At 46.1% G+C, this 26,200-nt stretch overlaps 1 protein-coding gene across 2 annotated transcripts in view; it reads right to left on the reverse strand.

The window, feature by feature from the left end:
• The window catches only part of MAP6 (microtubule associated protein 6), a 68,494-nt gene that overhangs the window by 11,606 nt on the left and 30,688 nt on the right, over positions 1–26,200 (reverse strand). Inside the window, exons 2-3 of one of the 2 annotated variants that reach the window (XM_072725947.1) lie at positions 9,822–10,035; positions 7,724–7,920 (exon numbers count right to left, since the gene is read on the reverse strand). In XM_072725947.1, coding sequence (XP_072582048.1) covers positions 7,724–7,920; positions 9,822–10,035 — 411 coding nt within the window. Of the gene's footprint in view, positions 1–4,785; positions 7,921–9,821; positions 10,036–26,200 lie in introns of those variants that run through there. The other variant, XM_072725948.1, reaches the window with a different exon arrangement.

A 26,200-nucleotide genomic window follows, 5' to 3' on the forward strand; every position in this document is an offset into this window, starting at 1 on the left:
ACTATGACCTTTGCTGACCTAACTCCTACTTTTTGGGTTTGGGAACCAAACAGATTTGGACAGTGATAGATACTTGTATTACTGCTATCTCTTTGGGGCTCAAAGAGATTAAGAGACTCAGCCAAGGTCACACAGCTAGTAAATAGTAGAGCTTGGATTTAAAACCAGGCCTGTTGGCTCAAATTCCCAGGCCTCCTTTCTAAGAGACCTCCCCAGGGGGATGCCTCTCTGCCATCATGAAGTTAGGAGATCTACACCGGGCAGGGGGTGGGATTAACCAACCTTTTAAGATTACCTTGTAACCAAGAGTCTTTGCTTTTTTTGAAGTCAGGCCTAGTTAGAAAAAGTGGCTGCATAAAGAACAGAGGCAGGCTGGCCATTGTAAAACCAGCCATTGACTGCTCTGTGATCTATGCCGTGACCTCTCTTGAAACCACCTCTTTAGTGTGAGCAGAGGCAGTTATTAGGTAGAATAAAGCCTTGTGGAGGCGCCGTGATGAATATGGAGGCAGATGGTGCATCTCATCATTCACTCACTCACTCATTATTCATTCAACAAACAATTTAGAAGACATTCTCTGAGGTAGGCATCGGGCCAGCAGCTAGGGCTACAAACGTGAGCAGAAGGAGCTGGTTCTGGCCCTGGGGGAGCACAGTCTAGTTGGAGGGAGGGTGGGGAACACACACACACACACACATACACACACACGAGCAGGTGGAAGTTTATGTGGTGAGTTCTGTGATGAAGACACACACAGGGAGCATCTTACCCAGCCTGGGAGGTGCGGGAAAGGCTTCCTGGAGCTGTCTCCTGAGCGGAGTCCCGAAGGATGAGTTAGCCAGGTGGAGAAGCAGGAGGAGGGCAATCGGAGCAGGCGGGGCGGCGTGGGGGAAGGCATGGAGGTGAGAAGCAGCATGGCGCACTGAGGGGACAGTAAACTTCTGCGGGCCGCAAGGAGCCCATGGGTGGTTGAAGGCAGAGTGTGACATGGTCAGATTTGCATGTTCTAAAGATCCCTCTGGCAGCTTAAACCAGCAGCAGCGGCAAGAATTTATTTACCCCAGCATCTGAAGCTCCCTTGGCCCCGGATAAGATGTCTGAGTTGAGATCGTCACAGACAATGTCAAGTCAACAAGCAATTGAGGACCATTTGTATGAGGACAAAGGACAAAGAGGTAAGCTCGGTTCTACTGTTTGAAGGAAGCAGCACAAAATGGTGGTCTCTGATCCAATGCCTCAGGAAATGGACGTCAGTTTTCTCTCGGTATCTCCAGTACCAAGTAGATTTCTTATGAATGAAAAATTTGTTAGATCATTCTGTGTCCAATAACCATGTGTTCTAGTTACCTGACCAGTTAATTTAGTAGCCAAAGGAGAAAACCTGTATATCTGGCTGAGACAGTTGGTCGGCTCAGGCAGGATGTTTGAGTCAGTTGTGTGTAGAGACCTGATGGAATTCTTAACTCTCCCCATTTGCATCGGGGTCCCAAGATTTAAAGAAGATCTTAGGTAAGCCTACTGGAGGGTTTGCAGTGTCCTGACTAGACCAAGGCCCTGTGGGGTGTGGGTGCAGCTTTAGTTAAGAATCCAACTTGTCGGGATCCCTGGGTGGCGCAGCGGTTTGGCACCTGCCTTTGGCCCAGGGCGCGATCCTGGAGACCCGGGATCGAATCCCACGTCAGGCTCCCGGTGCATGGAGCCTGCTTCTCCCTCCACCTGTGTCTCTGCCTCTCTCTCTCTCTCTGTGACTATCATAAATAAATAAATTAAAAAAAAAAAAAAAAAGAATCCAACTTGTCTGAAGGCTGATGATTCTGATGTCTGAAGGCTGGGACTTCAGGCCAGCCCCAGCCTCCCTCAGGTGAGGGAGGGAAGCAGTGCAGGCCGAGGAGCAGAAGACTCAGGCTCCACGCAGATGCCCCTCCTCTCTGAGCTTCCCCTCCTTGTCCACACTAGGAGGGGTTACTAGAATGGCACAGAGAGAAATGCTTTGTGGGCAGTCAATAAATAAATGTAAATTGTTAAAATGTAATTGATAGGTCCATGGACACAAGGTGATTCAGTAGCTAGAATTCTTTGAAAGCCTTCTTCTCCAGTGGAGTGTGTGCCTCAGTCAGCCTCCGGGATTATCTGAGATTACCTAAAGCTAACTCTCCGTCAGAGACAGTGAACTCGGACCTGTTGAGGACTGTAAAAAGAAGGAGGAGGGCCTGAAATGATCTTCATCTAGTGTTTGTCGTGGGTTCCCTATAGATATCATGTCTTTCTACCCGCAGTCCTCACCTCTGAGGCGGGGTCAGTGTCCCCATTTTCAGAGGAGAACACCAGGGCTGACAGTACTTAGGGAAGGACACAGGGTTACACAGCTGGCAATGATGCCATCCGAGAACCTTGTTAATGCCTAACTGCACTGCCCATGTGAACCTGTTCACATAATAAGGTGTGTAATGATGCTGGTTCTACTATTATAGGTATTCTGGGATGGTCTAGGTATTCTGAGGATCTGGGCATCAAATGGCAGTGGGATGGAGGAGGTTTGGGCTATGTGCCTGCCTCTGTAAAAGTGGAGCCTAAGAAAGGTTCCATCCCTTTGAAACAGTGGTCTCTCCTCTCTGGGGCCTCAGGTGGAGCTGGGGTAGGGTCCTGCTGTAACCGTGGATGGTCCACAGGCTATGAGCTGAAAGAAACTTGTATCTGTGGTCCTGAAAATGTCAACTGCTTTGAGACATTTTAGCAGGAAAAGGATCTTGAAACCACGTTGACACATTAAGGGAGTTGCTAACCTTTGTGAAGTGGGCCTTGACGCTCCCCAGATCTAGGAGAAGCAGGTTATACAGTTTTAAACCCTAGTGCAAAAAACCAAACCAAAACAAACAAAAACTGAGGGAAGGATTTCCTAAGAACACACAAACTGTAAGGAAGAATTACAATATACTTATAACTAACTTAGTAATAATGACCTATTTTAAAACTAGAGGGCTGGTTTTAATTTGGTTAGCTGTTTGGAGAGGTGACACCAGTAATGGGTTATAGATTTGCCTCCCGGGCTTGGGGCACTCGGAGAGGCTGAGGCTCTGGGTGAAGCCTTGATCCCGGGGCACAGAGATGAAGCCTCTCCAGCTTCCTGCCTCCTCTGCTGCTGGGTCCATGCCCCCTCCCTGATTCTGAGTACATCTCACCTTCTCTCAGCTTATTATCAGTGTCCTCAGATGTGTGTCTTTCTGTGGGTCTTTCCCCCTCTCTGTCTCTATTTCTACCTCTTGTTTTTCTCCTGTCTTTCTACCTCTCTCGATCCCTGGTTTTGACCAAAACAACTCTTAACTGATCACAAAAGACCTGAATAATGTACCTTTATGTATGTTTTATTTATTAAATACAATTTTGTGTTCTCTGCCTTGTACAGAAGCAGGTGGGTGGAATGCTTCCTGTTCATCTGGAAAACAAATATATTGTGGGTTTTCAAATATACGACCCTTGATTGATTCCCACCATGGCTTCTCCCCAAAACCCAGAAATTGGGGGCCGGTAATAGAATAAAAGTCCCAGCCCAGAGCTCCTAGCCTAAAGCAAGAGAGGACCCGTGGTTGTTGTCCGCTCTGTGGGTAAGGGCAGGAAGCATGATGGCGGAGAGCATGCAAAGGTGGGGGGGCGTGCGGTCTGCATGTATGGAATGGAGATCCCCGTTAGTAAACGCCCATTCACGTGCCACTCTCTCTGACGGTCTCTGCACTTTCTGGCCCTTGCCTCGACCCTCCCTGAGTGAGCTGCTCCCCCAGCACCTGAGCTCACCTGGTGTTGGGCCCCTCCACACATATGCTCTTCCAGCTCCTTTTGTCTGGCACGCCTTGGCCACCCCAGACTCTGTTCACCTGGTCACCACCTGCTCATCCACTGAAGTTGTCCCTGATCCATGGAACCAGCTAGAACAGGCTCCTCCTTCATGCCCCACAGTGACCAGAGGTGGGTTCTCAATCATCCTGGTTCCCTGGTGCCCAGCACACATTAGGTATTCAATCAACATATGTTAGTAAGAGGAAGAGGGGTCCCATACCGCAAGTACATAACCTGTTGTCTCCCACTTTAGTAGAAGGATATCCAAGTGGTCAAACCTGGCCCTAGCTCTGAGGCCCCCTCCCACATCTGCTCTCCTGCCTGTAGGGCTGCCCCATGTGCCCTGCACACCCACAAACCACCCATCCTCCAAGGTTCCCTCCCCAGTGAAGCCTTCTGATTCCCCATGCCTGGTAGGAAGAAACCTGTCCCTCATATGAGCAACCAGCTACCTGGTCTGTTGTTACCTACTTGGACTTTCCTTCTGGCTGTTTCCACTCCCCGGTGTTAGCCACACACAAGACAGTTGCCCCCATAACCCACACAGTGAGCCAGCCCCTGGAGGGTGGAAACTTCACAGTGATCAGAGGAAACCCGCAGTCCCGCAGGTTGACGGGGAAGGGGGTGGAGAATGAGGGCCCGGCCTCCCAGCGTGGCGACGCAGTGCTGGGCGCAGGCAGTCACTCATCCCCAGCAACATGGGATCAAAACGTTACACTACCTTGTTGGCCAGTGGGTCTCTCGGTCCATCTTCGCCTTTCCCAACACTTAGCTCTGACTGCTTGCAATTAGTATCTGAGAGGCAATCTAAAAGAGTCAAGCTGCATTATGGAGAACCCCAGAAAAACTGTAGGGTACAGCTCATCTCGTGGAGAGTGGCTCAAATGGCAAAGGTTGATTCCTTCACCTACTCAGCTGGGCCTTACCAAGGAAATAAGATCAAGAAAGTGGTGTTCGTCTTTAGCATTTATTTATAATTGGAAAAAAAACTGTTTGTTTGTTTGTTTGTTTGTTTGTTTCTGAGCAAGCACAGACCACAAGCACGTCACAATCAATTGGCTATACATGAATATTTGTCGTCATTTTCTTACTAACAGCAGGAATGAATTAGCACCAAGAGAGGTGTGCGCTACACATTACATAGACAATCTGTGGTATGCAACAAAATCCAGGCCACAAAATCGTAATTAGACACTTCCTGTCTGCCTTGGAGAGGCAAAGGTAGAACGGACCGGTTGGAAGCACCAGCAGATAACGAAACACTTGGGGGAGCCAACACACAGCCTTAGGGATTATTTTTGCAGGCAAGCGAAGCAGACAATAGGAAAGCTTCAGGCCTCGCTCTCTTGCCAGGGGAGCTCAGGAATCGGTAGGGAGATTACGGAAAGGGACAGACAGGCATTGGAAGCTTGGTCATCTTCAGAAAGGCAAAACCGAAACACTATTTTGTGAAACCAGAATCAGTTTCGATCAGTATGTTTGGGATACAGAATGAGACTGGCTGAGTTTTATTTGTAAACAGAAGTTTCTTGCCATGAAGTGACACATTCAAGAGTCAAAGTGGACTACAAATCAGAGTTTTCTCAGTTGCGGGAGTTAAAAAGACGGGGAGCCTGAAGGGTTGGAAAGACATTAGGTCACATCTGAAGCTGCAAGGGGACCAGGGTTGGAAATTCAGTGCCTGGGGCTGCAAGGAGGTGGGAAGCTACAATTTGGGCAAACAGACTTGACTCAGACACAGAGATCAAGTCGTATGTATTCTTCTGGTTGTGCTGCTGTGGGGACAGATTTATGTATAGTACCCAGCATGTCTAGCACGGCGTCTGGCACACAGGCAATCAGTACTCAAAGGTGGAACCACTATTCCTCTGGGCATCGGAAGGTTTGATTTACTTGATCTGCAAAGCACATATGACTGTTCTACGGAGAAATCCAGATTGTGGCTAACATGAACATGCCTGACTAACGCCACACCTTGAGGGAATGAACATACATTGGCAAATTATCTGGGTAAAGTTAAGATCATGTTGACAGAGCTCTCTGGTTAATGTTAAGGTTAGCTAGCAAATAGCTAGGATCAGTACTCAGATCTGCTCTGGTCATTTCCAGACAGGCATCAAAATTCATGATGCACAAACACTGAAAATCCCTAATATTTTCCAACTGCTGTGAAGCTTCATCTCAGTTCCACACCCTGAGATAGAAAGGAAGATGACAGTGGGCCTGGCTGAGCACCTCATTTCCAGGAGTCTTGTTCTCTTAACAGATGTGGCCCACAAAGCACACACTCAATGAATCTGCAAAAGACTTCTCAATCAGCCCAAGGTGACCAACAGAATGGTGTAAACAGAGACTTTGCTGCTTGAATGGTCAGAACAGGAGATGCCTGGTGGAGGCCCTGCGTCCTCCACACCACGAGGACTGAAAGGGATTGCTGCGGTGAGGAGCTCTGGGACCCTGCTCACCACCAATGTCCTTCCACAGCAGAGGCGTGGCACTGGACGACAGCCCAGCCACGTCACGGTGTTGGCAACGGTAAGGACTTAAAGCACAGGAGTAACAAAGCATACCGAGCAATGGACATGTCACAAGGTTTGCAAATGCAATTTTTCTGGTAGGTATTTTGGGTTCCCTTGTGAGCACTAGGGGTCTTTTTACAACTCTCTGACTAATGCCTACAACACAACGCTAGCACAACTAAGGTGCCACTTGCCACCCCAGGGGGTGCTGGCCACACAGACACGCGAAACACGATACAGGAAGAGCTGCTTCATATTCATCAGTGAGGTCAAAAATTCTTGCTAATCACTTAGTAGGGAACTCTCCTAATCTTTAGCTAAGCCACAGACTCCTCCACTAACCTGAAGCCCAGAATCCTCTGTCCTCTCCAAGGAACAGAGCAAACACAGCTCAGGGAGGGAGAGTGAACATCGCCACACTTGTTACTACGTCTACTTCCCACCTTGTGTTTCTCAGAAGCAAGGAAGCCACATTCTAAATACACTACCCCTACCCCCTGAACTTTCTCTGCCTCAGTCATTTGTAACCAGTTGCTCTGCAAAATTGGTAGCACTGGATGGGCTGAGGGTAAACAGAGAACAATCTCCTCGTTGTTTTCATCTTCCCATTATATCTAAAACGTACTTCAAACACCTAACCTTCTCACCCTGGCCTGCCTTTAGTCACCAGGGGCATATCTAGGACTTAGAGTACAACGTAAAGCCCACTGACAGGAAACTAAACGCAGTCCCACGTTTCTAACAGAAAAGCCTAGAAAAAAAAAATCACTTAAACTTAACAGACACAATTCACTTTATGGACATTAAGGCCAAGGTTTTTTGCTTTCTTGATATTTCCACAAATGTTGTCAATCACCGAAGCCCCGAAGGCGAGCTTCTCTAGCTCGTGATAACCCTTTGAATTTTGGAAAAGAACGCATTTACCTAAGGTTCAGAATGGATCACTGACACAGACCTGGGTGGGGGGAGAAGAGGAGGGCCCCCTACGGGCATGCCCAGGTGCCACTGGGACTCTTCCGGCCGCGAGGAAGCGCCTCTGCACTAAGGCCCACCTGCCTCCCTCACCAGCCAGCGAGCAGTCCCACCTGCTGTGGGAGGCACAACCAGTGAACAACGCTTCCCGGGGTTCCTGGTGTTCCGGGGGGCCCCCGCGGCATGGACGCCCGTGCCGCACTTAGCCCGGCCAGTCTAGATTTGGAGGACGAGGCATGCGCTCCGTCTATGAAACCAAACCCAAGAGCTCCTGGAACACTCAGGACCAAGGCAGAGGAGAAGCCTCTAAGCAATTTTGTGGCCTTTTTTGTTGGTTGGTTGGTTTAAAAAAAAAGGGGGGGGGGGGAGAAGAATAAAAGGAAAGTGCAGTGAAATTTACTCTTTAGCCTCAGCCAGTTTATTGTTCATCTCTTTACTTTGCTCCTTGTCGTCGGGTTGGGTGGCGCTGGGGCCCTCTGCGCTCTTTTTCTTGGAGGCCCGGCCCGACACCACCTGCTTGTCTTTGGCCTTCCTCGGGGGCTTATGGCTCGCTGAGGTCTTTTTTGGTTTGGAACTCTGAACGCTAGGTTTTTCCACCTGCTCGGAGAGACGGACAGACAGACCGCAAGTACGGAAACACAAAAAGAGGGAGGGAATGGGAGAGAGAAGTTAGAGAGAAGACATGATTAGCTAAATGGGAACTGTAACGATGCCACTTGACATTGAGGGAGCGCTGCGTAGAAAGTACGTTCAGGGACACGGGTCATCTGGCCGCTCCCGCCTGGACCGGCTGCTGAGTTATTTTGGCCACACGCTCCCCGGCCACGTTGGCTCCCCGGCCTGGGGCTGTCACCACTGTGGCGGATGAGGTTACTCTTTTGCTGTAGCTGCTGCCCCTCCCTGTGGGAAGAGTATACCGCATCAGTCTGTTCCACTCGGGCAGGCCTAGGATTTGCTTTAGTCAATGAAATGTGAGCAGAAGGGATAGGGGTCACCTCCAGTGGAAACTGTTCTGCTCTCCTCAGCCATGAGAGGCCCAGACCGCAGAGGCGGTGAGGCGTGGGGCTGTGGCCACCCATGACGGACAGGTATTAATAAGAAATAAACCTGTGTGGATAGAAGATGCTAAGATTTGAAGGGGGAAGCCGTCACCACCATATAAGCTGGTCTTTCCTCCTTTTCTGTCTCCAGGAAGGTGAGCTCGTGTGGAGAAATGGGCCAGGCCGACTCATCTCAGCGAGGCCTTCCGCACTGCCCGCGACTCCCAGAAGATGGCCTGGCCCTCTCTTTCCCGAGAACTCTGGGGCCATTGGGTATGGTTCCCTCCATATACCCTCTATCTCTGGGTTCACTTTCTCCAAACTTCCCTCCTTCCTCCCCTCCGGTCTTCATTTGTGTGGAGACTATGTCCTGGGCCCCATCTTATTTATGGAGGATGGACAGAGATGATGTTGGCCCTCACAGGCTAGGCACTCACTCAGTGAGATCCAGGGCTTTTCAGTCACCTCTGACCTGTACATAACATGACCAGTCATCCTGGTTTGCCCCGGGGACCAAGGGCTTCCATGGAACAGAGCTACAGGTGGAAGAGTCCAGGCAAATTGGGTTGGTGACCTATTTTACCTGTGAATCAGTCCTGGGACAAATAGCAAACTACTCCAGTGCAAGACTTTCCGACAAGAGCAAAGGAAAGGATCTCACACTTCCCCTGCTCTTATAGATAAAAAGTAGCTATTTGCACAATTCCCTGTGGCTGGGCTTCACAGAAGCAGCTGTGGCATTTATGATTCCTGCTTCCAGCTGAGTCTCCAACTGGGTTCTCCCCCTCAGGAGTGTGGACTGGGATGCGAATAAGGCAAAGTAGTGTTATTATGTGGAAATCCCTGAATCCCTTGGAAGTTACTTAGAAATGTAAATCACTTACAAACTGTTATCGTAACAAATTACCCGGAAGGCATCTTGCAGCTGATGTGACAGGTGTGCTGCTGCAGACTGGGAACCAATGATGCACAGTATTTATGGAGGAAAGGAGAAAAGGGAGCAAGGATGCATCCATGGATTGGAGCTGAGAATGTGGCAGGGGCAGGGTGGGAAGGAAGCCAGCGAGATGCCTCCAGGGCCAGCCCTACAGGGGCAAAAGCAATTACTTTAAGAAGAGGAACTGAGAGCTCAGGCGAGGTTCTCTGCCACTTGTTGGGGTGGGGCGGGGGGGGGGTGTTCTCAAAACCAGAAGCTAGTTCTCTGAACACCTGCCAGTCTTGGAGCTGTTTTATTTTAGGCACTGTTCCTTTTTAACATTCCCTGTGAATTTAGCAAAGGTTCCTACTAAGAAGCCCCTTGGTCCTCTTGAGCTTCCAAGAAGAGGAGGGATTTTCTGGGGAGCCCTGGGGGGCTGGCCAGGCAGGCCGGACAGACCCCTGAGTGGCCCTCACACTTTGCTGCAGTTAACCCCTTGGTTCTAGGTTGGGCTGAAAGGTTCTTCACAAGATCTGTCTCACCTTTGGGGGTTCCTTGAAAGGTTCGCTGTAGAGGCTGCGTATTCTTCTGCGATCGATGATCTTATTGTCGGCTGGTGTTGGCTTATTGGCTTCCCCTTTGAACTGGGCACTGTAGCTGGTCTCATGAGCCATCTTATCATCTGGGGGCTTGTACTGGGGCCTGGCTTTTATCGGTTTCACAGGCTTGATGTCCGTCCATGCTCTGAATTCATTCCTGTGAATCAAAGAAAGCATAAGTGACGTGAAACATTACGTGCAAAGATGCAGTGCTCCTGGTCCAGGGCTGCAAAGAGAGCAAGCTCTCAGTTAGTGCTTGTGGTGCTGACGCAAGGGTGGCCAAACTGTGAACTTCATGTCTCCTCTCCAGGAAGCGCATGGTTTCCCTCCTGCCAGGTGGATGCAGGTTGTGGCAATAGCCCTCGTAGGGAGGAGGAGCTCAGGCTGCCAGCTACCACCGTGTGATCATGGGTAGGCAATTCTAATCTTTGGGCCTCGTTCTTGTGATATCTAAAATGAGGCTGAAAACACTCAGTCCATTCCGTCATGCATGAGTTCAACCTCTGTGATTGAATGCCTGCTGGGTGTGGGGTGATGAGTGTGAAAATGAGATGTGTTAGACTGTGTGCCTGGTCTGCCGTGGCCAACCATAAATGCCAGTCCCCTTCCCTGCCTTATTATGATGGAGACCCTTTGTTAGCCAGAATCCTTAAGGATACTTCCTCTTCTTGATAGCAGATGGCTTACTTCTTACACTGCCAGAGATTTAACAATCTTAATCACTGTCAGTGAAAATACTCATGAGATGTCTAAATGCTTGCAGATCACCAATAAGCAAAATGTACTGGAACGTAATGTGGATGTCACTGGCAGGACTCGTGTTGTGTGTGTGTGTGTGTGTGTGTGTGTGTGTGTGTGTGTGCAGGAGAGTCTTCGCCCACTCCGGTGTGAATGGTTATTGGTCCTGACCCTATAATCACACCATTTGCTGCTTTTTCCTGAGTCAGTGTGTCCATGTTCTTATTTTTCCTGTTAGGATCTCGTAGATTCTAATCAGCTGCTCCTGATCTGTTCTAGGGCTGGAGACTAGATGGGGACAAGGTACAAAACAGGGTAAAAACATGTGGCTGCTGATGGGGCCATAGGGCCCATCCTGTTTGCTGAGTGCATGACATTCAATGGATCTGTTCTCATTTGGGTCCATGAGAGGCTGTGTTGTAGGAAAGGAAGAGTTAGGCTGTGCATAGTTGTGCTTGGGTTCTTTCAGCGCCTTCTTCACCCTCATTGATAACGCCCTCCTGGGGGGGGGGCGGGTCAGAGATGAGTGGCACCAACAGGAGGCCACAGGGGAGGGCAGAAGGAGTTGAGGCTGTTAGAGTAACGAGGATCCTAGCACTGCCTCTAACAAGCTGTTGAGCTGACCTCTCCTCTCTCTGAGCCTTGGTTTCCACCCCTATCAAAAAAAAAAGACTCAGACCAGACCATGTCCTTATCATGTCCTTCTAGCTCGGAGGCTCTCTGGGTTGATGAAGCTGGTTTGGTAACATTGAGCCGCTTGCTGGTCATTTGACCTCCTGAGGGGAACTGGCTCATTTGTGAGCAGAGAGCCTAGAGTTTCTTAAGAGACCCTACCCAAGCTTCAGGCTCACCTTTCCAGTGCAGCTTGAACCCCCACCTAGGGGCCTTACCAACTCAAACTCAACATCCTTAGAACCAGAGCATCATGTCTCCCCTGCCAAATTGTATTCATTCCTTCATCATTCAATTTCTTTCTCTCATTCATTCATTCATTCATTCATTCACAGCAATAAGAAGGGGGAGTGGGGAACACAGCCGAGGCCAGCCCAGGAGGGAGTCCAGAATATGGGTTCTGGAGTGGAGTCAGAGACAGGACAGGGAGCCAGCCAGGGTTCTAGGTGGAATGAAGGGATGCCAAGAAGCTGCAATACAGGGCCTTCCGCAGGCAATTAGGGTGGTTGAGTTGAAGCTTGTGAGGAAGAGCACAGAGGCTGGACAGATCATGAGGTCCTGCCAGCCATGCTGAGGGGATGGTCTGGACTGTAACAAGGAGTTGCCAAATGGTTCCAAGCCAAAGGTGAATGTGGCCAGATTAGTTTGGGGAGAGAGAACTTTGGCAGCAGGTGAATGGTGGACAGACGGGGAGATGCGAGTCGGGAGACTGGACAGGAGACTGAGCAGTGAGTTGGGAGGAAAACAGAAATATGAACCAGGACAGTGGCAGTGCGGACAGAGTGGCTTGGAGTCAAGAGGGAAGCAGGCAGGACTTGAAAGCGGCTGAGCCGTGGGAGGCCAGGGTCAGAGGGGAATCTGGAGAGACTCCAGGATTTTGGTTTATAAGTGGCTGTGCTACCCACTGAGACAGAGAACCTGAGAGGAGAAGGGATCTTGGAGGGCTGAGGCCCTCCTGATTCTGTTAATGGCACCCACCTCTTCTGGTATCAAGGCCACATTATATCCTTTCCTGTCCTTTCCTCCACCCTTTTACACTTCCATGGGTTCCACCAGTTACTGTGACCTGACTTCTGAGCCATTCTGGCTCTCCACACAGACCTAGGGCTGGCCTGGGTCACACTGGGGGCTGTGGCTACCACGGTCTGCTGAAGGCTCCAGGCCCTCCCACCTCCCTCCTACCCTTCAGGACTGGAGTACTGCTGAAGCCTCTTATACGTGGCTTACTAGTAACAATCTGGTTCCTGAATATATGATGGCAGAGCCCTGAGTTCTTTGCTCCTACCCTGCCTGCTTCCAGAATTAGGATTGACATAGGTCTACACTGGCCCTAGGAACTTTTTCTGGATTGTCCTTCCCAGGTTAGCCTCTACAGCTTTCTGCATCTGTGCCCTGGCTGCCGTGGGCTGGCAGGTGTTTCACTGTGAGCATCAGTGTGAGCAGCATCCATGGGATGTGTCCTTGTGGGAGCAGTTTGGTAGCCCCTGCTCTTAAACAACTGATCTTCATGTGAGGCCATGTTAGTGAGTCCCATGATAAGTTCACTGTAATTCTGACAGATATTAAGTTGAAAAAAACAAATTCTGCTACTTAGAACTTTCTTTGAACTCTCCACAAAACCTTCCCCAGCCACAAACAATAACTAATCATATTCCACAAAAAAAGAATTAGTTACCACTCATCAGACACCTTTTATAAGCTTGCCAGTTTTTTTTTTTAAGTATATTCTCTATAATCCTTACAACAACTTTGAAAGGAGGTAGTATTATGCCTCCTTTACGAGGGAAGATAACCAAGAGAAGGTAACCAAGGCTCAGAGAGGTTAGGTGGCTTGCATAAGGCCAAACAGCTGGCAAAGAAGCAGAGTTGAAATGTGAGCTCCTCCCAGAGCAATATGGACCCTGCTTTCAGGTCAATCATGTCCAGAGCCCCTTGCCATGAGTTCATGGTCCCCTGCCACCATGGATTCCCCTGTCCATGCAGCCAGATTTCAGCTTGGCCATTCATTCATTTATTCATTTGACATTTACCTAACACCAGCCATGGGTGTAGCATGTGGCCCACAGGGGAGGGTAAGCCATGACTGAGGCAGCTATGGTTTAGTAGGTCAGGATCTGTTCATGTGTGACCCCAAGTAAATAGGACAAAGGGACAGAGGGAAAAAGGATTCTGAAGGGCGCACTAAAGGATAGAGACAGAGAAGTGGACAAAGGGAATTCAGGCAGCCCTCTAAGTCTGGGGCAGGTTCAGAGAGCAGGTGAGCTGCTCAGGGTGTGGAGGGTGGTCATTAGCAGAAACAAAGGAACATAGGCCCTCAGGAGAAAATGATATACAGGGCTCAGGGAGGTGCAGACAGAGGTTAATAAGGTGTGGAGAAGCATAGAGCCTGGGACAGGACAGAGAAGGTGCTTCACTGGCAAGAGCGCAGGCTTTGGAGTGAGACCTCACCTGCTCTGACCTGCAGGGAGCTCATTTGGAAAGGACTGACACAAGCCCTACCTCACAGGGTTGATGAGACTGTATTGATTGAGGAGGACCTGCCCATTTGTGTCAGTACTACAAGGCCCATGGTGGATAACTGTAACAAATGTATTTAGTTTTCATTGGAGAGTCGTTTGTTCAAGAAAAATTATTGAATATCTTCTACATTCCAGGCCCAGAGCTGGCAATACAGCATGAACAGGCAGATGCAAAGACAGGCTCCACTGACCTGGTAGTCAGGTGGGGGAGATATAAACAACCACATACTCAAATGTCTGTCCCCATTGTTGCATTTCTGACCACTGCAGTCAACATGCCAATGCTAGGAGAGGGCAAAATTTGGGCAGCAGCTTCTAATGCCAAGTTTATTTCTGAATGCATTTCACATCAGACTTGAACAAAGTAGTATTCAGTGAATGCCTGATTAATTGAATCTCCAATACTGAATGTCCGCCATGCACAGATGTTCGCTTCTTAAGGACTTGTCCCACTTACACACATTTTCTTGTGGTGATTCAAGGGGAGATACTGAAAGAGCAATTATAGCGGGGGGGTACTGAAGACAGGCGGGGAGCTGGGTGATTGATGAAGCCAGGTCCCAGGAGACGGAGGAGGGCAGGCGTCAGCAGAATGGTGAGAGGGTTTGGCCTTGGAAAGAAAGTGTTGCCAAAGAAGAGAATAGGGGCTGTCCTTTCATTTCTAACTTGAAAAAGCCTTGCATTTACCAGAAATGATGAAATAGAATTATACAAGGAATAATTCTACTGCTGGGAAGAACATCTACATGTGTTAATTGGTACAATTCACTTCTTGACAAAAGTAGAGACTCAGAATAATGGATTACTGCCAACTATGCTCAAATATAAATTTCATATCTCTGCCCATAAGGCCCAGATTTATTATGTATCTAAGTTCTTGGGAAATAAAATTCTTTCCCCATCCTCTTGACAACAAATTTTTTAACAACAGTCTTCAACTGCTTTATGAAGGAAGAAAAACGTGCTTTTAAGTCCTAATGGTCTAAAATCTTCCTACAGATTCTCATAGGTAATTTACATTGTCATGGAAACATATCAAGTCTATGTTCAAAAATTGGCCTACACTTTTTATATTAAAATGTTTTTGCAAAAGGGAAGCAGTCTCTTTCATGAAATCTGATGGAGACATTTCATGAACACTGTCAGTCGCCAAGCTATTGTCAGGAGCTGGTTCAAGGAAGTAGGATCTGGAGATTTAAAAAAAAAAAAAAAAAGAACACCTGACCCTAGAGGCTTGTGGGAGGGTTAGAGCAGCTTCTTTCTCTTCTTAGAGGGGAATAGAAGGTTGTTTCATCCTGGCAGATATGACTGGGTCAAGGGAGGAGCTTTATGACCTATGTCTGTGTATATGCTTCATGTGTCTTTTAGCTTCTTTTGTGTGAAAGAGAGAGAAAGGGGTCTTACCGAGAATGCCGATGTAATTATTTAAGAAACACTTCTTATCCATTAATATACAGTAAACATGTGCACACCATAATAATAGTTTTCTAAAATGAGGAAGGCATGCACTTAAGCAAATAAATGTCTGTATGTAAAGAAAAGTTTGAAGCTAATCTAATGTGAACAGAGAATGAGTGGAAAAGAATCAGTCCTTTCCCTTATATGGAAAAACCCAACCTGGGTAGCAGTTAGCTATGACATGTGTTAGGGCTTGGGTTTCCTCATTAGATAAATGGAGATTCTGCAGGTGACTGCTAAGTGCTGTCCCAGGCTGCATGCAGCTCACAAGCCCCAGTGCACCTGGGAAATAGTGTTTCACACAAAGAAAGCACATGTACACAACATGTATAAAATTATGAGGACAGATAGTTAAAAATAAAACTGCTCAATTAGGAATAAAATTGATTTTACACAAATTAATTTAGGTTGCCGTATTTACCAGGCACTATGCTAGGAACTGTATGGAAGTAGAAGGGAGCAAACTAAGAAAACTATAGTTGGCAGGTGGAGGATAAGAGTGAGGGAGTGTAGTAGTTAAAACATGTACACATACAAATACACCTCCGGTAGAAAAAAGAAGAGCTAGATGAAAACTTATAGGAAAATCACCATGACTACCTCCTCACTCTGCCCTGCTCCCCACTTTCCCATTATCAGCTGGGCTTTTTAATCATAGGAGTTCTAGGGTGGTTTTTGCCCCTAGACCACATAGTTATCTGGCTGAGGTTAAAAAGGGAAGGCTGCACTCTTCTGATTAGTTGGCTCTCCAAAGATCTGTGTCCATTAATTGCAGAAAGATGGTTCTTTAAGCAGTAAATGGAAACCCTGAGAGAATGCCCTGAAAGGTGGGAGACAGTGCTGCCTCCCTCTGTGGGGTAGACCTAGAATTCTGGGAGTACACTCCTATGAGATAAGCTCCACATAATGCCAAGGATGTTGCATGATACATCTAGTGTAGTGTTCAATAAACTTACATTTCCTCATTCTTTGTTGCCTACGAAGTGCTTAGTAAATATCTTTTTCGCATATCAAGCTGGTGCTGAAGAAAACATTTCATGACATATTGAAACTCATGCTAATTTATTCTTTAAAATGTAACTCGATTATATGGGAATACTAGGAACAACTTCAATGTCAATAAATTTGACAACATAGATGAAACAAATTTCTAGAAAGATGAAAATTACAAAACTGACTAAAAAAGAAATAGAAAAACTGAATAAATACATATCGAGTAAAGAAATTGAATTAGTAATTTAAATTCTTTCCACAAGAAAATCCAGCCCCAGGTGGTTTCACTGGTGAATTACATCAAACCTTAAGGAAATAATAAATACCAATCCTATCAAACTCTTTTAGAAAAGAGAACATTTCCCAACTCATTTTAAGATGGGTAATATCAAGTGTTTTCCTGATACCAAGCCAGTCAAAGACATTACAAGAAAATGAAAGGCCAATATTCCTCATGAATATAAATATTAAAACCCTTAACAAAAACTCATTAAATCAAATCCAGCAATATGCGAAAAGGTTTAAATGCCATGAACCAGTGAGATTCATCCCAGGATTCAAGTTGGTTTAACACTCCAAAATCAGTTAATATAGTATATCATTTTCATTGAATAAAGGACAGAAACCACAGATCATATTAATAGATATAGAAAAACATTTGCAAAAGTCCAACACCTTTTTATGATTAAAAAAAAATCTCAGCAAAGTAGGAACAGAAGGGAACTTCCTCAACCTAATAGATAGCATCTACAAAAACCCTACAACTAACATCATACTCAATGAATGAATATTCATTCAGTGAAAGACTGAATGATTTCTTCCAAGATCAGGAACAAGGCAAGGAGGTCCACTCTGATCACTTCTGTTCAACATTGCCCTGTAGGTTATAGCCAGTATAATAAAGCAAGAAAAAGAAATTAAAGGCATATAGATTAGAAAAGAAGAAGTAAAACAGTCATTATTTATATATAAAATGATCTTGCATTTAGAAAATCCTCAGGAATCTACAGAAAGTACTAGAACAAATGAATGAGTTTAGCAGGGTTGCTGGATACTCAATCAATATACAAAAAAAAAAAAAAGAATTTGCTTTCTTTTTTAATATTTATTTATTTATTTATTTATTCACAAGAGACAGAGAGAGAGAGAGAGGCAGAGACACAGGCAGAGGGAGAAGCAGGCTCCATGCAGGGAGGCTGATGTGGGGCTCGATCCCAGGTCTCCAGGATCACGCCGTGGGTTGAAGGCGGCGCTAAACCGCTGAGCCACCCAGGCTGCCCTGAATTTTCTTTCTATAGACTAGTAACAGATACTGGCAAAAGAGAAAAAAATTTAAAATCTATTCATGATAGCATCAGAAAGAATAAGATACTTAACAACAAGTTCAACAAAAGAAGTGCAATGCCTATAACTGAAACCTATACAACATCACTAAGAGAAATTGAAGACCTAAATAAAGACATATATCATATCCCTAAATTGGAAGAGTCGATATTGTTAAATAGCAATTCTAGAAATTGATCTATAAATTCAAAGCAATCCTAATCAAAATTTCAGGAGGACTTTTGTAGATAACGATAAGCTGATCTTAAAACTTAAAACTTAAATGGAAATTTAAGAGATCTAGAATTGCCAACACAATTTTGAGAAAAAGAAACAAAGTCTAAGGATTTATACTACCTGATTTCAAAAGTTATTATAAAGCTACAGTAATCAAGTATGTTACTGCATAAAGATAGACACATAGATCTAAGAACAAAACAGATAATTCAGAAATAGATTTCTACATACAGTGGTGTGCTGAAGCTGGCTTATACTGGTGCACAAAGCTGATTAAATTTGTTAAATTTTCAGTAATTTGGTGAGCTGAATGTTCAACTACTGGTAGCTTGAAATCAGCTATGTGAAAATATCAGGAGATTGGCCAAAACTATAAATCAGGCCCCTCCTTTTTTCCAGAGAGCTAGTTAGTTAAACATTTACCATCATACCACTGCTCACAAATGTGGTTTATTTATTTTTGAAAAATGTTCTAAGATAGTTCAATGGAGAAAATGATAGTGTTTCCAACAAATGTGCTAGAAAAAGTGGATATCCATGTGAAAAGAAAATGAATCTCAACCATTATCTTACACAATACACAAAAAATTAATTAGAAATGGACTATAGACCTAAGTGTAAACCCTAACACCATGCAACTTTTTTTTAAGATTATTTTATTTATTTATTCAGAGAGAGAGAGAGAGAGAGAGAGGCAGAGATACAGGCAGAGGGAGAAGTAGGCTCCATGCAGGGAGCCTGACGTGGGACTCGATCCCTGGTCTCCAGGCAGCAGTAAACCGCTGCGCCACTGGGGCTGCCCACACCATGCAACTTCTAAGAAAGACATAGAGGAAAATCTTTGTGACCTTGGAGTAGGCAAAGACTTCTTAGATATGACACAAAACCCCAAAACAATAAAAGAAAAGAAAAAGTTCATCAAAATTAAACTGCTTACTCTTCAAAAGATATCATTAAGACAAGGTAAAGACAATCATAGTCTGAAAGAAAATATTTGCAAGGATTTGTATTCAGAATATATAAAGATCTCTTAAAACTCAATGAGAAGACATTCCAATTTAAAAATGGGAAAAATAAAAAAATGGGAAAAATATTAATAGACACTTTACGAAAGAAGATATATAATGGCAAATGAGCACATGAAAAGATTGTAAACACCACTAGTCATTAGGGAAATACAAATTAAAACTACAGTAAGATACTACCACATACTCACAAAAATGGTTAAAATAAAGCACACTGACAATGCTAAATGTTGTCAAAAATGTGGAGCATTCGAACTCACCTACATTGCTGATGGGAATGTAAAACAGTACAGCTCCTTTGGGAAAAAATTATTTTTAAGTTAACCATACACTACAATTTGATCCAGGATTCTACTCCTAAGTATCAAAGAGAAATGAAAATATGCATCTACAAACAACTTATACATGAATGTTAGTAACAGCATTATTCATGGGAGCCCAAAAGCTGGAAATAACCCAAATGTTCACGAACTAATGGAATAAACAAAATGGATAATAATTCTATTTTCCATAGAATGGATAATACTCAGCAGTAAAAGGGAATGAACCAATATGGATGAATCTCAAAAACGTCATGCTAAATCAAAGAAACCAGACAGAGAACACTACATATTATATGATTCCATTTACAAAAGATTTCTAGAAAAGGGAAACTGCAGAAACAGCAAGAACAGTGGCTGCTTAGGCCTACAGCAAGAGGATGGATTGATTGTAAATGAACACGAGGAAATGGCAGCCCTCTAAAACTGTTGGTCAGAGATGGTCGTACCACTGTATTCATTGATCAAATCTCACCAAACTGTGTGCCTAAAAGGAGTGAATTTTATCTTATGTAAATTATATCTCAACAAAGCTGTTAAAACCTAGCTGGAACATCTTCTTCCCTGACATCTCTGCTCTTGCAGGGAGGTGATCCCTGCCTGCTCTGATGCCCCATTGTACCAGCCTCTTTGCCTGATCCTCGAATTGTGTTCCTGGATATTTTGTTTCCAAGCCCATCTCTGAGGCCTGGGAAGGAAGAGGTGGCTTTGAAGCCATCTCTGTGCTCCTGGCGCCTGGTTTGGAGGCTGGAACAGCTTAGCATGCACTCAATCAGTGTTGCTGAACAAGCAGACACCGCTGAGTTTGCTTTTTAATTGTAAAAGTAACGCATAGCCATTGCAGTTGGTTTTTGTCCCCCCCACCCCCCACTAATTTGTAAGAGTTCTCTAGAACTCATAGATAAAAAGATAGTAACTCTTTGCAACTATGTTTTCCAGTTTGTTTTATTTTACATATATATGGGTATATAAGGCTATGTAATCATATATGTACATATATATCAGAGAGAGAGAGAGAGAGAGAGAGAGATGGAGATATATGTCCACAGAGATATCCATATCTATGTGTATATGTACCCATGTATAAGCTTTACCTTTGCACATGGCCTATTCTATCAATCTTTTCCTTTACCCCGTTTACTCCTGGGGTTAAGCTTTAAAAGTTTAAAAGCCCCGATGGCCCAGCGGTTTAGCACTGTCTTAAGCCCGGGGTATGATCCTGGAGATCTGGGATGGAGTCCCATGTCGGGCTCCCTACACGGAACCTACTTCTCCCTCTGCCTGTCTCTCTCTCTCTCCGTCATGAATAAATAAATAATAAAAATCTTTAAAAAATAAAATAAAAGTTTCTTTATGATACAGTTCTATGAATAATTATCTGTAATTCTATTCCACATGTTTATTTCTTACATTTAAATCTTAAGCCCGTGGGAATACACTACCATTTTCCTGTAGGCTGCTCACAGGGGAAAGGCGTAACTGTAGCCACTGCTAGCAAGGATGTGGGGAAGGTATAGCCTGACTCAACCCAGCAGGACACACTGTGCCTCCAGGGCCCCGCAGAGTATCTGGTACATCACAAGTCCTTGGAGCCTATTTATTGAATATGAGAATTAAGGAGTGAAGCTTTTAAACCTGCTATCCTTTGATCTAGCAATTCCATTTCTAGAAACTTGTCATAGGAAATAACTGGAAAAGAAAATATTTTTCCTTATATTACAAACTCCTGGTAATTATCATGTTTGAAGGCTGCAAATTATTCCTTTGTTTGGAAATATGAATGCATTCTAAGCCTGACAGTGCTGGGGCATGACAAAATCTCAGAAATTACTAAGTGATGGTGAGCATCAAACTATGAAGTCGGTGATCCCTGTGATGCCATTTTTGGTGCAGTTAATGTCATGTCTGTTTTTTGTTGCTAATGATTCATGGGAAGTGATACCATTAAATTCTGCTTTTGGCTGCCTATGCTTCATCTCTGCTGGGGTAACGGGAGTTCTGGGGGTGCAGCAGGGGGAGTGCAGCCAGGCAGTGACAGGGTGGACAGTCTGGTGAGTGGAATTACAGACTTCATTTACCCAGACAAAACTAAACTCTCTTGGCTCCAGTGCCTCTTTTTGCAAAGCAATCTTATTTCCAGCAAGTCCTTCAGCAACCTGTGAACTCTAAAGAAGTGATGGACATACCCAGAGGCACCAGAGTTGGAGAAAATGGAAGATTTTTTTTTTTCAGGCCGTGAAGTCTGGAGGGGTTTTGTCAAAAATGGGACCTAGAATTTCTTCATGGAGCTGCAGTGTGTAACTCAGTCCTGTTACTCACTTGCCTGGGCCAGCAACCAGGGCAACAGTGATCTCTCCTGTGGCCCCAGGGCGACAGGAAGGCCGGGGCTGTAGGATGTCCTCTGCTCTCTACGCCAAGGGTGGGAGGCACTTGCACACAACTTCTCTCTAACCTTGGGGTGGCCCCATAAGACTGGAATCTCCTGAGTCCCAGATTGGTGCAAGAGCTTACTTGGGTGTCTCTCAGTCAGGGCCAGATTTGAACCTGGGTCTGTTCAACTGCACATTTTGACCCCCATAAGCTGCCCTGTGAAAGCTTTGAAACACTGTCATTTGTCTGCCTTTGCCTGGGCCTGTCCTTACTTCGAATTTGATGTTTCCCCTTTCTATTGGGGAATCTGTGCTTCAAATTGCAACACAAATATGCACAAGGCAGTAGAGAAAAAAGGTTAAAGACACAAACCAGCAGAATTAACAGGGCTGTCAGGAGAAGGTGTGCGTTGGTGAGAAAGGCGAGGGTCGCATGGTACATCGGGTACCTGAGCCTCCTGGCTTGAGCCCACTGGCCAGCAAACATGCTGAACACAGCACCTTTTACGCAGCAGGTGCTCAACCAGGATTTTAAACATGGTCTCATCTCTCTGAGTCTCTGCCAGGTATTCTGTTGCATAAGCATTTCAGAAGGGATCCCAATCTCATTGCCTTTAAGGAACTTCCAGGTGAGTGCTGAGAGGTGCTCTGGGAGTTCAAGCTTCCCATGAGAATCTGAGGGGTTTTAGAAGATACATAGGAGTCTTCAAAGAAGGGGAGGCTCTGAAATACCTGTGAGTTTCCTGGCTCTGAGCTTTCCAGGGCTATGCATGGGAAGAGGATCACACCCACAAACTCATGAACATAGCCTCTGCCCTTGGACTTGTTACTGTGGGCTTCCTTTCCCGGACAGCCTGGAATGGTGGGGAGGTCACGGGCTTTCAGCTGGGGGAACAAAGCCCTTCAAAACACCTAGTCTTTGGTGGAAGCAGTTAATATTTCATAGGAACACTCCTTCGCATCAGTGCCTCGGCATGCTTCGTCACTGTGCAGGTCATTGGGCTGGCATCCGGGTGCCCAGAAACCCAGTGACTAGAGGGGAGAGAAGAGAAGAGATGTGTCACATCTCCAGTGTGCCAGATGCCCCACAAAAACACGCTCTCATCTTCAATCCGCATAGCAGTGCTGTAAAGTGGCACCTTCCCCCCATTTTCACAGATGAGAAAACCAAGGCCCAGAGAGGCAAGTGATTTACTCAAGGGCACACGGCTAGAAAATGGAAGGGCCAGAAATCAAATTCAAGAGTGAATGACTAACTACAGATCTGACATTTTCCTAGTTTCCTACATTAATCCGTTTTTGAATACAAAACAAAACAAAAAGTTTAAAAAAGGACCTTTTTCTCTTGTGTAAATATTAGAATAAAATGTGGAGCCCAATATAATGTGCAGATTAGGCAACCAAAGGGAGGCACACTTTTGGCTATGGTTGAGGAGTGATTAAAAGACCTCTGCTGCTTCTGCATCTGAAGGGTTAAGACCAGACTCCGCAACTAGACATCGGCTCTGGCCCCCCCACGGCCCACCTCTTCAGGCCTGCTGCCTCCCACTCTCGTCTCCCCAGTGGCTCATCCACACATCTGCAGTAGTCTGCACTAGTCTGTGCTTATACTCTTCCCCCTTTCCAGAATGCTCTCCTACGCTCTTTGCTTGACCCCCCTCAAATGCCACCTCTGTAAAGCCATCGCTGTGGACTTCTGCCTCAGCTCCCACAGTGCATCCCTCCCATCTCAACCACTCTTGAAGATGCTTATATTCTCCTCCCGGCTGGAGGCCCCAAGGGCAAGACCCGTATCCCAGGGCCCCGCCCAGGGACCAGCACAAAGCAGGCACTCAGAAAAGGTGATTGAGTGAAAAGGATTGCGTGAGAATCACAGAGCAGCAAAACTGGACTGGCACCCCAAGCTGTTCTCATTTTACTTTATGGTCAGGGATTATGTAAAGGGCAGTGGAGGCAAGTCAGGTGGAGGGGTGGGATGGGGTCACGTACGGGAATTCTGACTTGACTCTGAAGGCAGCGGGAGCCACTCAAGATCTCAGAGTGGTGGAGTGATGAGATGATGTGGCCTGGGAGGCACTTTGGTTGGGTGATTCAGGCCCCCTGGGGACAATGAGAGCCTGGGGATAGGGAAAGATTGGAGGCTGCAGATTCACGTATGTTCTATTTAATGATGACAAATTAGAACTTACTGTCATCTCTGCTAAGAAATTATTTAATTCATTTGCTAAGTGTCTGCAGCAGTTATAAGATGATTACCTCTTACTGAGGGCCTACAGCATGCAAGGTGCTTTGCCCTGCTGATTTGATTTAATCCTCAGCACTGCCCTTTGAGATAGGCACTGTTATTTTGCTGTTTATGGGTGAGGAAACTGAGCTCAGAAAGGTGAAGTCACTACCTGAGGCCTCAGAGAAACTGTGAGCAGCATTCTGTGTTAGCACCTGGGATAAAGGAGAAGGAGCTCACATTCCAGTGAAGAACAGAAGAGAAAAAGAAAGAGACTTGACTTTGTATGGTATGAGCAGTGCTATAGCCGAGAGAAGGGCCCTAGTCCCTCTTAGGCATGACGGATGGGGTGTTATTGTGACAGGTGACAGAAAAAATGGCACAGTTGGAAATAGGCCCACTGTCCTATTATTTATCTTTTTTCTTTTTGAAGCTACACCAGACTGTGCAAAACCTGGGAATAAATGATTGAAAGCAGAAGGATGAATATGCAGAGCATGACTCCATGAAAATCAAAAATCATCCTCATGCTTGTAAGTCATCGAACACAGAGGCTTCTGCATATGATTTCCCAACAATGGGCATCAGCCCTGTCCTTCTGCCTCAGGAAACTCTGGGGCCATTAGAGAGTCCCAGGGATCCTGAGAGAGATAGGGATGACAATCCAGCAGCAGATGGCTCCCACACAGGCCCACCACTTAATTAGGTTGCTGTGAGGGACAGTATAAAGAGATAAATGAATTTGGGGGGATAAGGAAGGGGGAAATAGGGCACCAAGGGTGCTGGTTGTAGGAGAGCCAGCATCAAAGGGGGTTAGGGACTGAGACACCTCCAAAGAGCCACTACTCTGTCCAGGCAGCTGTGCCTGTGTGCGTGTCCCATGTGTGCATGCACGCGCTCTGGCCAGGCAATAAGGGGGCCGGGATGGCTAACAAAAGGACACGTAATTCTGCTTTATGATTAACCATGATAATGGTGATGGCAGTGAAGACAGCTGACATTACGGAGAACCTTGCCAGTGTCAGGAACTGAAGGAAGTAGCTTAGGCACTATCTCAGGTAATCCCCACAGAGGCCTGGCGAGGCGTGCGGTCATTACTGTGCTCACTTTACAGATGAGGAAATCGGAGCTGAGGGTAGTTAAGTGTTGTGACCTTGGACAGCAGTGAGTGGAGATGCTGAGGTTAGACAAGAATAGTACAGTTAGCAGCCGCATCCCAGGACCCAGGTGGGGAGCTCAGCTGAGGCAGGAGACAATACCGCATTCCAAACTAAGGCACTGCTGTCACTGGGCAGAGTCACCAGCTCAGAGGCTGAGAGCAGAGCAGGGACAGGACACTGGTGAGAACTCTGTGTGCCCTGAGGGGCCGCTTTCCCTCCAGCTGAAGTCAGGAGAGAGACTCAAGGACATCTGGACCTTGGGGCATGCAGGGGTGACCCTCTTGAGAAATCTGAAGGTCAGAGATGGCTGGTCAGTCTGTCTAGGAGCAGAGGGAGGGATGGAGGGCTGCGGTGAGGGTGCCTTGAGCTGTGTGTGGGTTAGGGAAAGACACACCATGCGGTTTCCTGGGGCCAGATGGGCTCCAGAGGGGTATCTTAAGGGGCAAACGTGTCTCAGCGGAAAGAAGCTGGAGGGATTGGGGGATGCCCAGGGTGGAGGAAGGAGTGTGGGGCCAGCCAGAGGAACTCCCTTTTATCTCTTTTATCTTCTCCTGTCAGGAGATGTTCACGGTGACGAGTAGGGGCCTTTAGAGAAGCCAGCAAAGCACCCACAAGAGACGGTCCATCCAGAAACCTGCTTGTCCAGACAGCACCAATCACCATGACCATACCAGTCACAGAAGAACCCTCTGTTTCCTTTGCTTCCTGCTCTTGACACCTGAACCCTAACACTGAACAGGTTGAACGGGGGGGGCAAGTGATAGGACAATTGAAGTGGAAGCCCCACCGTGGGTTATTCCTCCAGAGCAGGCCAGAGCTGCAGGAGGAGAAACGGTACTAACTTAAACAGACTGACATCTGGACTAGAATATGGGATGGACATTTTAATGACAGAGGACTTTTATTTCCTGCAATTTGCTATACAAGTTATAGAACTTGCCCAAATTTTCAAGCAAGGGTAGCAGAAGAACTTGTTCCATAGAATAAATGGAAAAGGAGAGTGGGAATCAGAAATAAAGTCACCTTATAATTATGTTGTAAGAGTTGTATTTGTTTAAGATTAAAAAGTTACATTTTAATGAATACAAACTTACTGTATACCAAAAGAGTTAATAATTGATTTATATACTTGATCTAATTTAATCCTAAACCAACCTACCCCTTAAGATAGAAGTTATTATTCCTGTTTTAGATATTAGAACATGGAGGCCCAGAGAGGTAGAGTGACCTGCCTAAAGTCATAGAGCTGGCAAGAGGCAGTGCAGGATCCAAACTCACAAGGGC

This window comes from Vulpes vulpes, chromosome 11, assembly GCF_048418805.1.
Source record: "Vulpes vulpes isolate BD-2025 chromosome 11, VulVul3, whole genome shotgun sequence".
Classification (NCBI taxonomy): domain Eukaryota; kingdom Metazoa; phylum Chordata; class Mammalia; order Carnivora; family Canidae; genus Vulpes; species Vulpes vulpes.